At 44.8% G+C, this 12,538-nt stretch overlaps 1 protein-coding gene across 9 annotated transcripts in view; it reads right to left on the bottom strand.

Moving 5' to 3' along the window:
* The window catches only part of COBL (cordon-bleu WH2 repeat protein), a 276,558-nt gene that overhangs the window by 30,332 nt on the left and 233,688 nt on the right, over positions 1–12,538 (bottom strand). For all 9 annotated transcript variants that reach the window (XM_025206108.1, XM_025206104.1, XM_025206105.1 and 6 more), the window contains one exon: positions 349–658. In XM_025206108.1, coding sequence (XP_025061893.1) covers positions 349–658 — 310 coding nt within the window. The remainder of the gene's footprint in view (positions 1–348; positions 659–12,538) is intronic.

Below are 12,538 nucleotides of genomic sequence, written 5' to 3'. Positions count from 1 at the left end.
GCTGACATACAATAAAATTACAGCAGCCCAGATGCTATCAATGCTTCAAGGTTAACCAAACAATGACACAGAACTGTTTTAGACTTGGAGAAATCTGCCCCAAAGATCAGCAGCATTGGGCAAGAAATGCAGTTACAAATTAAAACAAAAAGGTAATATTTGCCAGTTGCTGCAGATGTTTGATTTAAGTTTTGGACCAAACTTTTTCATTAGGATGAGCCCGAAGATGTTGGCACTGGTTTATGAACTAGCAACAGAGAGTAGAAAGAAAAGTTGGCTTTGTAAATGTTTTCCTATAAGATAAGCAACCGAGACAACTTTTTAGGTTTGCTTGCAAAAACGACTTACCTCTTGTGAGTGCTTCCAGATTTTTTGCTATCACAGGAGGCATTTCTTACTGGGTACAACTCTGCAGCATGAGGTATTTCTGTTTCAGCCGTGTCCACTTGACCATTCGCTGATCGCTCTCTTAATTTCATGATGTCATTTTGTGAATCCAAAGACACAATATCAGATGGAGAACTCATGACCCCTGAATCATCAGTGGTATCTTCTGATGCAAAGCAGCTGCTTACTGAGGCTGTTTCCTCTAGCTCTGATAGTTCCAGGACCACATCATCCACAATATATATATATTCTTGTGTGAGTTGTAGGCTCTCTGGATGAAACATAGCAAGGAGAATTAGCTGAACTTATTACTTATGCTTAGGGAGCTCCTAAGGAGAGTAATAAGCCCATAAGGAGAATATCTATCACATTGAACTTAATGGGAATTTTGCTAATGACTTAGAGGGTCCATGGTTTCACATGCTATGCATATTCCTGTCTGATTGGAAATGGAGAGAAATGCTGTCTGAAATAGCAAGAGTGAGCAAGGCACTTGCACCTTTAAAAAAGATGACCTGAAAAAGTGAAGAATGATGCTTTCTCCCTTCTTTGCTTTCTGAAAGGTGCTTCTCTTTCCCCTTATTTTCTATTAAAATGTCAGTGCTTTTGAATCTGTCTACTGGCTTACTCTATAGAGCTCCTTGGGGGATTGTGAGAATGGGAATTTTCTGCTCCTTCAAAATGAAAGAGTAGTGATTTTAACCAGGATAATTATTTTCCTTAGTGTTGGTCTGTTTGACTTAAACAGGCATTAAAATTAAAGAAGCAAAATAAAAATCCCAAAGTTTTAAACTGCCTGGTTTATAATAAACAACCAACCAAACACAAAAAATTATTTCCATCGCTTGTGGTGTCATAATCCATCTTGTTCTTTTGTTGAGAGCAAGGAAGTCCAGAAATTCAAACATCAAATTCTAAGCAGAAATAAACCCTTTACTAAAAACAAGACTGGCACTAGGGAGATGTATGCTCTATTCCAGGTCTGCCACTGTCTTGCAGGGCATTCCTACATGAGCTGTTTTATCTCTTTGGCTCTGAGCCTTGGCATCTTTAAAGTGTGGATGATGATACCTCTCCCCTCTGTAAAGCACTTTTAGACCTGCTGATAAGTGTTTTATCTGAGTTAGGTATTGCAATTAAAATTAAACAAAGTAGAAAGTTTGTGACTTTCTGTCCTATATAGAAGCATAAGATAGGAAACACAGGCAACAGTCTTCCTTTTACAGGTCAAAGTTTAACTTTGTGAAAGAGGTAAGTGATGAATTACTTAAGAATTACTCAATGTACCATTGTTCACCCACACTGCAATTCAGTTCTTTTCCTAGGTTTTTTTTCTTTACCAAAATATAAACTTTTTGATTTTTCAAAAGCAATACACAAATTTGGGCTCCATCCTGCAATTATTCCATTTGATGAGAATTCCCAATTAGGTCAACATTTTTGACAATGAAGATGAAAACTGAATCCAAATAAATGTCTTTCAAGAAAGAGAATAATACATTTTTTCTAAATATGGAATTATGAGTAAACTCCATTATGCTCTTTCAGCTCCCAGGGAGAGGAAGATTCGAAAGCAGTGTGTATTCTATCCTGATTCTGTAAACATGCATACATGTGCTCACTTTAATTGAGTAGTGCCAATGACATCAATGGGACTACCATGATGTGTCAACATTAAGCAAATGCCTAGGTGTTTGCAGGGTGGGAGCCTACAATTAAAAAAATAAAGAATATGAAGGTCAGTAATAATAATACAGACAGACAACTATTCCATGTGTTAAATTACATCTTGAGCTGCAGTATTTTATTCCCTTTTGAAAAGCAACAAGTTATTTGACCAGTGTTTGGTTAAGAAAAAAGGAGATGTTTTGTAGAAATGCAGTATTAAATAAAATATATATAGTTTTTAAAAAGATGAAGCTTTAAAAAAATTTGAATAAAATCAAACCAAAATTCTCCTTGGCTGAGGTTACAAGATACCATTAAGCATTGAAATTGATTTCTGGCAGCAGAAGTAATAAAATTCATAGGATTACAAATCATGATTAAAGCTGTAAGTGCTGTCAGGCATCAATATTAATGATTGAGAATGTTACAGAAAGTCCATGGCAACTTTGGGGGCTATTACTTTATTCATTTGACCTTATTTTCTATTACATTAGTTCTAGTTTTTCAGATTTAATCAAGGATTTTATCAAGCTTAATAGGACACGTTATAAAAAAATATAGAGAGGGCGCTAAACTGATCATGGTCATAGCACAGAAGAGCATCTAGTACAGCCTGAACACAAAGATGTAAGAATAACCATGTAACTAAAGCCCCTGCCTCAAAATGGGAGAATGTGCCCCTACAACACACAATAAACAAACATCATATGGTGTACATGCAGCTTGGTTATCAATTAACTTGAAACATGTATGAATAAAAGCTAAAATAAGAGAATAAGAGAGGGAAATAGAATATATTATAGCAAAGAAAGTGCTTTAAAGGGGAAAAAAAGCACACAGGGCAGTTTAGAAGCAATGCACGATGCAATATAACTTGATGCACAGACTTTCATTGATAACTATAAAATAGCTGTGTCTGCTGCCTGAAACATGCCATCCCTGCTGCTGCTACAAGGCTGCATGTGCAGTTTGCTACTGACATGATTCCACCTGTTGGCATACGTATCTCTGCATTTGGGATTTCTCCCTTCCTAGGGTTATAACTCCCTCTGTTCCTCTTTTCTTACTTCCAACTGCATTGTGATGTGGAGATTTTGGGCTGCCCCCTCCATTGCCAATGATGTACAGCAAACTGTCAAGCTTCAAGTCTTGCAACACCTAAAACTCCTGTTCCATACAGCAGCAAAGATAATAGACAGCCCTCCCCAAAATATTCACGCCCAAATGAGAAAAGAATCCAGCATATAAGACTCTGAATCCTGGAGTCCTGGGATTTGATGTGAAGACCTTGCCTCCAAGACCTAATACTACATTTCTGTTATGACATGTGGCAATGTGAAACAGCATCTTCTTACTCAATACTTCTGTACAAATTGGTCACTCAGTCCATCAACCCACTGTGGAAAAAGAGAAATCTTTCCTGCTTACCTACCCTCCTAGTACAGCCAAGGCCTTGTCTTCATGAGGAAAAAAATAAGTGTGTTTTTACTGTTTCAGATAAATTGTCTTAATTAGCAGTATACCTGGTTGAGATAAAAGGTATAGTCTTCTCCAGAGCTAACTTCTACCTTGGCCCATAATCTTCACTTGGAAGTCAACAGGGGAAACAGTGCCCTGCTGATATTGTATAATTTTCAGTGTCCTTTGATTCAGTTGATCATGAGGTGCTGATAAAGAGTTTACATGACCCGGTGGGTATTTGCAGGGCAGTTCGTAATTGGTTCCAATCTTTTCTAGCTGGGAGATCTCAGAGGGTCAATGGGCAAGACCTTGTCATCTCCTTGGGATCTTCCCTCTGGGGCCACTAGGGCTCCAACCTGATCAACATATATATGAGGCCACTGGGAAAGATTGTTAAGAAATCTGGGGTGAGGTGCCATCAGAACACTGATGACATTACTCTATCTTTCTTTTTAATCTGACCTGGGCTGTGCAGTCTCTGTTCTTTCTCAGTGCTTGACTACAGTTGTGGATTGGGTGTGGATGAACCAATTGAAGCTGAATCCAGACAAACAGAGGTGACAGTGGTGGGCAGTCTGCATGACCTGTGGGAGTTTAGCACACATCATTGTGGAGGTTCAGCCTCTCCTTTTCACTCAGGTTCATGGCTTGGTTTGGGGCTCCAAGTACTATAACTGGATCTTCAGGTGTCTCACTTTCAAAGTGTCTTTCACTAAGTTCATCTTCAGCTAGATTCAGCTAGGGCCCTTCATGGCTTGGGCCCTACAAACATAAGACTGCCTTCTCCCTTATGCCATATTGTGATATCCAAAATCATCCAAGAGAAACCTCTCTGCAAGTATCATCAATACTTCAAGTTCACCTGGCAAAAGCACATGAAAGACTGTTCTTGGTAGTCACCCTTCTCTCCCGCTTGAGGCCCACCAGAGCCCAAACCTGGACATCTGCTGGAAGCACTATAAGACTTTGCCATTTGAGTAGGAGTTTAAGCTGGCAAAACTAAGATAAGGTAATGTTTTTTTTCCTTTGGAGTGGGTGGAGGGTTGCTCTACAATACACTGTTAATATAATTATAATATAATATCTTAATATGCTGTTGACTTTAATAATTTATTTCATTTTTCCTGTTTTATTCTTGTTTGTTTTATTAGCTATTTGGTTCTCTTCTGTATGCCACCCTGAGTCTTTGTCAGGAAAGGTTACATATAAATCTAAATGATAATGATAATAATAATAACCAAATAACCCACATGAGAACTTGTCTTCAGTGGGGCTTTACACTGAATTCATTATCATAATGGTAAGAACATACCACTATTTGTGAAACAGAATCATCCTCAAGGAGAACAGGCTGGCTCCTGCTCTTCCTTGTGGATTGTTTACACAATTTCAATCACACTCAGCCAGGCAAAACTGCTGAAGGGAAAGGGATTGCACATGTGCCAGTGGGACCATGATTTGCCTTACTACAAGGGATGACGCATGATATGAAAAGCACTAAAACTTGACTTTCAGAAGCCAGGTTCTGTGTCCAGAGCTAGCAGCAAGAAAGCACTTTATAGAAAGTGTAACTTGTAAACAAAGTGCATTTGATGTTAAAAATGCAAAAACAGTGCATTTTTTCTCAATTCACTTTTCAGAACAAAACTCCAATCCAGAGGCAGAGGAAAGATACAGGAACTGAGGACATACTGACTGTTTTGCTGTAAGATGCTTAGAAATGAGTAGGGATGTGATTTTAGTTGCTTCTGAAAAGAAAAACAAAGCACTTTTTCCTGTTTTCTCCCCTCTCATTATACTATGCCCAACAAGACTGCAAATGTAGGCCCCGATCTTGGAGTTCTTAGGCAAAAAAAGGGTTCTCAAGTAACAGACACTGAGCAAGAACTTCAAGACCAATCTCACAGATGATAACTACTTCATATAAATTAATGTGGTAGGTTGTCTGCATTGCTAAACACATAATGAAACCCAACTCCTGCTCTCAAGGACATCTATGCAAATCCACTGACTTCAATTGGCTCATGCTGTGGTAAAGGGGAGTAGAAATTGGCCCACAGTCTATTAATCAGCAATAGCATTTCATACTGTGTGGCATCTAAATCTTAACTGAAATTAGATGGTGCCAAGCAAAACATTGCTCACACTCTCTTATCTCTACCACGTACCAGGTTACAGAGTCTGCCAAGCCCACATCTGTCTTGGAGCAAGGATCTCTTTTGCTTAGTAGTGAAAAGCATTGTCACTGCACAATTAGGTCAACCACAAGTAACAAAGTTGGTTTTTGTTTTGTTTTGTTTTTACGTATGCTTCCTGCGATCTTCAAGAGGCAAAGAGGAGTGTAGCTCACCAGAAAAGAATGTGAGCTACTTGTTTAGCACAATACAAATCTTGTCACGTTAATCTCAAAACACTGTAAGTAATTAAGACAACATTAGATTCTGATTTGAGGAGAATCACATATACCATATACATATATGCACACATGTTTTGATAATGCATATATGTATACACAGATTTTATACATACAAATACATACAGTGTCAAATTTGGTGGATTTATCACTTTCAAGCATCTTCCACCCAATTAATTTTTTCAATGCTTGCAACGAATTATTCCATTTTAATATTTAATGAATGACCTGAGATAAACGCACCTCTTAGTTACACCAACATAAGCCTCAACATAAGCCAGTCACAAAACTCTCTTTGACTTCAGTGGGCACAGGGTAAAGCCCTTTAGTTTTCCAATTACAACAGCTTGCTGAATGCTGTTATATTCTGTTTTTATGATATTGCTGATTTGCTGGCATATCCAGCAATGACAGAAATAGTAAACTGAAATGCATTTTTTAAGGATGCTGTTGATTTAACCCTTATGTAATGGATAGCTGGAGCTCTGTATTTTTTTAACAGATCAGTGTTCCTTTAATAACTCTCAGTAGTTGCATTCTGCTTTAAAAATTATTTTCAGATTTCTTTCATCCCTTGTTTTGCTGGCAAATTTTTTATTTTCCCAGGGCAAAATTGTTCTACTGTTCTACCGACAGCATTTTTTTGTAGGTAATAAAAACAATTATATTACATAAAGCAAAAATTAATTTCTTATAATGCCCTCCCCATGAAATTACCACTGTGATGGTGCTTAAAATCTCTAGCTAGACAAAGACAGTACTCCGATTATTAACATTGGATATTGCCACCGGATATTAGCTGAATATCATCACAAAAGAAATAATATTTGGAAAAAAGTCTCTGGAGTTAATCAGAGAGACTTGTAAGATGCAGAATGGGTGAATTTTGCAAAAAGGAAATTTCCTTATGTAACATTTTTTTTTATAAAGGCAAAGATTGAGAGACATTATAAAAATGGGTGAGGCAGGATAATTTTCACACAAGTTAAAAGGTTTCCTGCAGAAATGTATTTGAAAAGAGACTGAAAACTTACTGTGACTATGAATAGTCAAAAGAACAGTCCTCACTGAGCAGGCAAGGCCAAGAACAGGGAGGGCCAAACTCCCTTCAGTAACAGCCCTTCAAATTCTTTCACTTCAGTTGGATGGCTTACTGTAACAGTTTCTTGGTGTGTTTTCTGAAAGGAAAGCCCAATTGAACTGCATCCATTTTACAGTTGTTCTCAGAGACACTGAACAGAATAGGTATTTAAGGTAATTAGTATGGGTGTGTACAGAAAGCCCAGATTTGACTTTGTAACATTTTCTCCTGCTCTCTCTGACACTGTATGGGACAGGAGAATGCCTGGATGATAGTTCTTTGCTGTACACATGAACGACGCATGCCCCTGGAGGCTGAGGAGCGCATGGCGACCGCCTGCAGGCAGCAGCGGGGGTGTGGTGGTGGCGAGTGGGGAGCTCCTGCAGGCAGCCACGGCGATGGCGGTGGTGGGTTGGTGAGCACTGACTGGTGGTCAGCGACCAGCCGCAAATGCTGCTGGCAGTGTTGGCAGCACTTGTCTCAGGGGGGGGGGCACTGCCAATCTCACGGGGTACACATGCACCCGTGTGCGCCCCCTACACGTCGCCAATGGCTGTACAGTCCCAGTTCCAATTGCAGTGTATCCTAGGGCATCATAATGCTGGCCCAGTCAGCCTTGGTTTGCATGACCGTTCATAGCTTTACATTTTTCTATATTTAATCCAGACTACAGCCATCACAATATACATGTGAATGTCTGTCGTCCAAATTAAAACTGGCTCGAATCCGAATTAACTAATCCTCATTGAATGAGCATTAAAGTTAATGCAGACTGGGGCAGTCCGAACTAGGCAATTTAAACTGTATGAATTAACATGTATATACAGCAGGTATCTAAGGCTTGCTGTTGTTTGTGCCCACTACCAGGTGTAGCAAGCAAGTGCAGTTTTGTGGCCCTGATTGTGAGTGGTAGATAGTGTCCAGCACCCCCTGCCATCTCTCTGCAGAACTGATCATCTATTAACCCTTAATTTGAATTATGTGATACAAATATATTAACACGGTTTAGAAAACAGTGAGCATATTTTCAAACAGCCTGTGGTGTGAACTATTATATAGCCATCTGCCTGCCACTCTTACACTGCACACAATCACAAGAGGTTTCTAGGAGGGTTATCCTCTATATTACAGAAAAATAAACAGATTGTAACTGTCTGTCTCCATGCCTAATGGTAATACAGAAGGAAGCATGAAATGAAAAGGGACAGGTTTCCTCACAGCCATTAGCAGAAAAGCAGATATGGAGCGCTACACTGGCATGAGCTCTCCCTGGTTAACAGTCTTGTGCTGGCAACTGGTGTAGTCTTAAGAGTGTTGTAGTGGATGCCACTCACTTGGACCAACTTTCCTTTTGCTGGGAAATAAATACTGGGTGCATTTATTTAGCTGACCGTATATCTTTTTGCTCAGCCACACCCCTTTGTAGTTTACCCCTCAACTCATTGAGCCAGTTGGCATAAGTGTACTTGCAGCTAAGCTTTTGCAAGCAAAGCTCCTTACATAAAGTGCAATATAATGGAGACTCAAGCTCCTTGAGTAGGAATTTGAGATGTTTCCCATCTCTTTTCTGTTTTTTTCCTGGGACAGTACAGACCTGTGAATTTATATTTTCTTTCCCATATAATTACATGCAGATATTATTATTTTGGGGTTACATTTTACCTGTAAGATCCTACCAGAAGCTCTATCTTTGAAGAAGCTGAGAAGGAAGAGAAAAGATCCAATTGAATGTGGTTGCTATTCCTCCCAATAGGCGTGTCTATGTTTCCATATGGCAATGTTGCTACAGCACCATTCTTTAGTAATTCCTTTTGGAAACACTAAAGCACAGCGCACAGTTAAATTTCACCACTGCATTGGGGGAGTGCACTGCTACAGTGACGTACCTGCTGATCACGTGTAGACTCTTGATTGCTATGTCGCCATAGCACATTGTACAATGACGTAACACATTACTATGGTGACATACAATGACATGTAGATGTGCCCACCATCTCTTTAACCTCTCACACCCCTCCAGTTCAACTGATCTGGAATTCTGCTGCCTATATCACCAACCATATCATTTATACTGTGACCCCCTGAGTCTTGTCTTTTGTTCTGTGCCTGCTCCTTTAGTACAGGGCACTCTGACTTTAGCGCTTTGAATCATTTCTCTGTATCCATCTTCCCTCTCTTCCTGCTTTGCTAACAGAATCTGGTAGGGGGTTGCTCTGTGGCTGAGAAGAATATACAGGGTGTGTCCACACATGCAGGTACGTAAGCTGCAGTAGCTCAAATAGGAGCAGCACAAATTTGAGCAGCTGGGGATTTTTGCCTCAGCGCATGTGCCTGGACATGCACTTTGGTGTGGGACAAGTTGTGTCACCTGGGGCAAAATGACCCTGTCCAGCTCCTCCCTGATTTGCAGCCAGGGTGAGCTAGAGCTCACCCTAGCTGGCCCCAGTAGTATAAAAAGCTGCCCTACCACCACTGCTGCTGTTGTTGCTGCTGCGTCTGTTCTGCTGGTGCCTCCTCTCATGAGAAAGGGAGTTTCCCTGCTGCACCACCTCCCACCACTCAACACCACACCTGCAATGGATTACTCCCTAATTGATTGATTGCTCCTGCCCTCCCCCACAGCTGCCTCACGGCATCTGATCCTGCTTTGTCTTCCTGCCTATTGATCTGCTGCTGAGTGCCTGGCTGGAGGTATGAGGGGCTCCTGGACTGATCTGCAACAAACAACCCCTGCCCCACCAGTCGTCTTTTACATATGCCTCAGCAGCCTTCCCTGTGTGTTTTTGCCCTTGTGTGGTAAGTCCTGTGGTCCACTCCCCCTGCCCTGGTGTTTGTTGCGTGGCTGAGTAAGCCAGCTCGAGTCTCCCCAGCCCTTGTGTGTGTGTGTTACCCCTCCCCCACATTCCCCAAACCTAGCCCTCCTGGGTTTTTTTCCTATGGGGCTGTAGTTCAGTGAGCTTCAGCCCCCTTCCCCAACCATTTCCCCTACAACTCCAGCCTGCCCCTATTAGATTCACCAGTCCCACTGAATATTTTGGTTTTCTTTATTGTTTTCTCCTCCCTCATGTGAAGCAATGCAGGGCAGGAATCTTCTGGGGGGGGGGGTGGTAAATGCCCCCACAGAGCTTCTTGTAGCCCCGACTATGGGGGCAGATCCTAGCCAAGCCCCCAAGGGGATGCATGACCCTGCAACCCCCACCTTTGGAGGCAGAGTCTAACCAACCACCTCCGGGGGTAGAGAAGTCTGCAACCTCTGCTGCAGAGGCAGGCAGGACTCCGGCAAGGAGCCAAGAGGGCCAGGGGGTCTCCCCTGGCCAGGCCCCCCTGGAGGGGTTCCCAAGCCCCCTCCCCCGCCATCAGGGACCAACAGCAAGGGCAGTGGGAAGGGCTCCTCTTCAGCCTTCTCCACAGCTGGGGGTAGGAAGGGCAAGGGCCCTGCCCCCAAGCCTACACCACTGGTACCTGAGGGGACCAGCTGTACTACATGGGCCAGCACACCCACTCAGCCTGTCCCTGGCCCTAGCCCTAGCTCTAGACCTGGCCCCACCAACGCAGCCGCCTAGTGCGGGAACCTCAGCTATGCAGAGGTGGCTGCAGGGAAACCTGAAGCTGTGGGCCCTGGACACTCCACCAGCTCAGGCAGCAGGGCCCCATTTCTGGCATTCACCCACAGGCACAGGGTGAAGTGCCAACTGTCCAAGCGGGAGAACCTACACTTGGAGACCTGGGTGCAGGCCCTGACTCGGGTAGTAGGGGCCCCCAAGACTGTGGCGGCTTCCCGCTTTCGTGGCAAGGGGGTCTTTTTCTTTGCCTCGGAGTTCACTGCACAAAAGGCGGCGGAGGGGGGGCTCACGGTGGAGGGCAAGTATGTCCCCCTTGAGCCCCTAGACGAGCTGGGGACTAGGGTGGTCCTCAGCTCTGTCCCTCCCTCTATCCTTAATTTGGCCCTGCTCCCCCTGCTCCAGACCCTGGGGAGAGTTATTTCCCTGGTGGTGGCCCCCTCGCTGGGGTGCCGAGACCCTGGCCTCTGCCACATGCGCTCTTTGTGTCACCAGGTTACGATCCAACTGGTGGCGGGAGTGCAGCTGGAGGCTGAGGAGTGCCTCGTGATTCCTTTTCAGGTGCCCCGGTTGTGGGTTTTCTATACACTGGGGGAACTGTGATGCTTCTGGTGCAGCGCCCCAGGGCACTTGCGCCACCAGTGCCTCATGGGCCAGGAAGAGAGGGCATCCACAGATCCCACTGGCGAGAGGGGTGCCCCTACCATCAGTACCCCTTCCTCGTCAGGCTGCCCTGGCACCCCAGCCACATCATCCAGCCCTGCTGTGAGCTCAGGGGGCCCCACCCCCAAAACAAGTTTGGCAGGGTCCTAGGGAGGGCAGCAGCAGCCAAGGGGAGAGAGGGAGCAGGGCCCCCCTGCCCCTAGTCATGCCCCCACTGTAGCTGCCCCACCCCCCTCACCCTCACCTTCTCATACTGGAACCTGTCCCATGGCTGAGTGGGTGTAGGTCCCCTCCGGGTGGAAAGCCAAGAGGAAGGCCTGGGAACAGTTGGAGCCCTCTGTGTGGACCCCACCACAAGACCACCACACAGGGGGAAGGAACGACCCAACTCCTGGGGGTCTCCCTGGCTGCGCTTGACACCTCACCCCCGGGAAAGATCAAATGGGTGGAGGAGGTTTTGGGGCTGCTGGACAGTCCCGAACAGAAGCCAATAGAAGAAGCCCCTCACTCCACTGGTCAGGGCCTACTCTGAGACCACAGGCGTTGAGGCCAAAGCCGATCCAAAGGAAGGTCCAGCAGCGCCCCCCCCCCTCGATGATCTGGGAGAGACAGGAGCCCTGGGGCTCACCCCGGTGAGTCCTGGGGAGGGAGGACCCCTTTCCTGGGACCCTGAGGCAAACACCAAAGCCACCTTGGTGCCTGATGGGACTCTTCCCTCCCCCTCCCAAAAAACCTCTCTTCCAGCCTGCCCCATGGCCCCGCCAGAGGGGGTTGGGATGGGCTCCCTGGACCAACAGTCCAATCTTGTTGGGGGCCCTGCACAGACCCCCCCAGGGCTCCAGCTCTACCCTGCCATTTTGTGAGGGAACCCTGCCACCACCCTTACTCCTGTCCCCATCCCAAAGGGCTGCCAAGCTTTCCCAATCCCAACCAGAGTCCAGGGTCTTAGCAGACCAGGGGGTTTAGACGGTGTCTAAGGAGCCTGCTGAGCCCCAGGACCAGGAGGAGGATGCCTGAGAACCGGCAGGCTCCATGGAGCCTGCAGACCTCTCGGTCCTGGTGGTCCCCAGGGGTGAGCTACTCGCATTTCTTGACCGCAAGTACACCAGGTGGTCCACCAAGAAGATACAGCTCGCCTTAGACCACTAGGGAGATTTTGACAGCGTCCTCACTACTGCGAAGGTGTTGGAGGGGAAGAAAAGGGGCCCAAAAGCTGCAATGCCCAGATCTATAGGTGGGCTTGCAGTTTCATAGACGTCCTCTATACTTATGGGACAGCACTACACGAACTGGTGAACCCCACAT

The sequence above is a fragment of the Alligator sinensis genome, unplaced genomic scaffold (assembly GCF_000455745.1).
Source record: "Alligator sinensis unplaced genomic scaffold, ASM45574v1 scaffold796_1, whole genome shotgun sequence".
Classification (NCBI taxonomy): Eukaryota; Metazoa; Chordata; order Crocodylia; family Alligatoridae; genus Alligator; species Alligator sinensis.
Note: the sequence above shows the minus strand (reverse complement) of the source record. Positions and strands in the feature narration are given on the sequence as shown.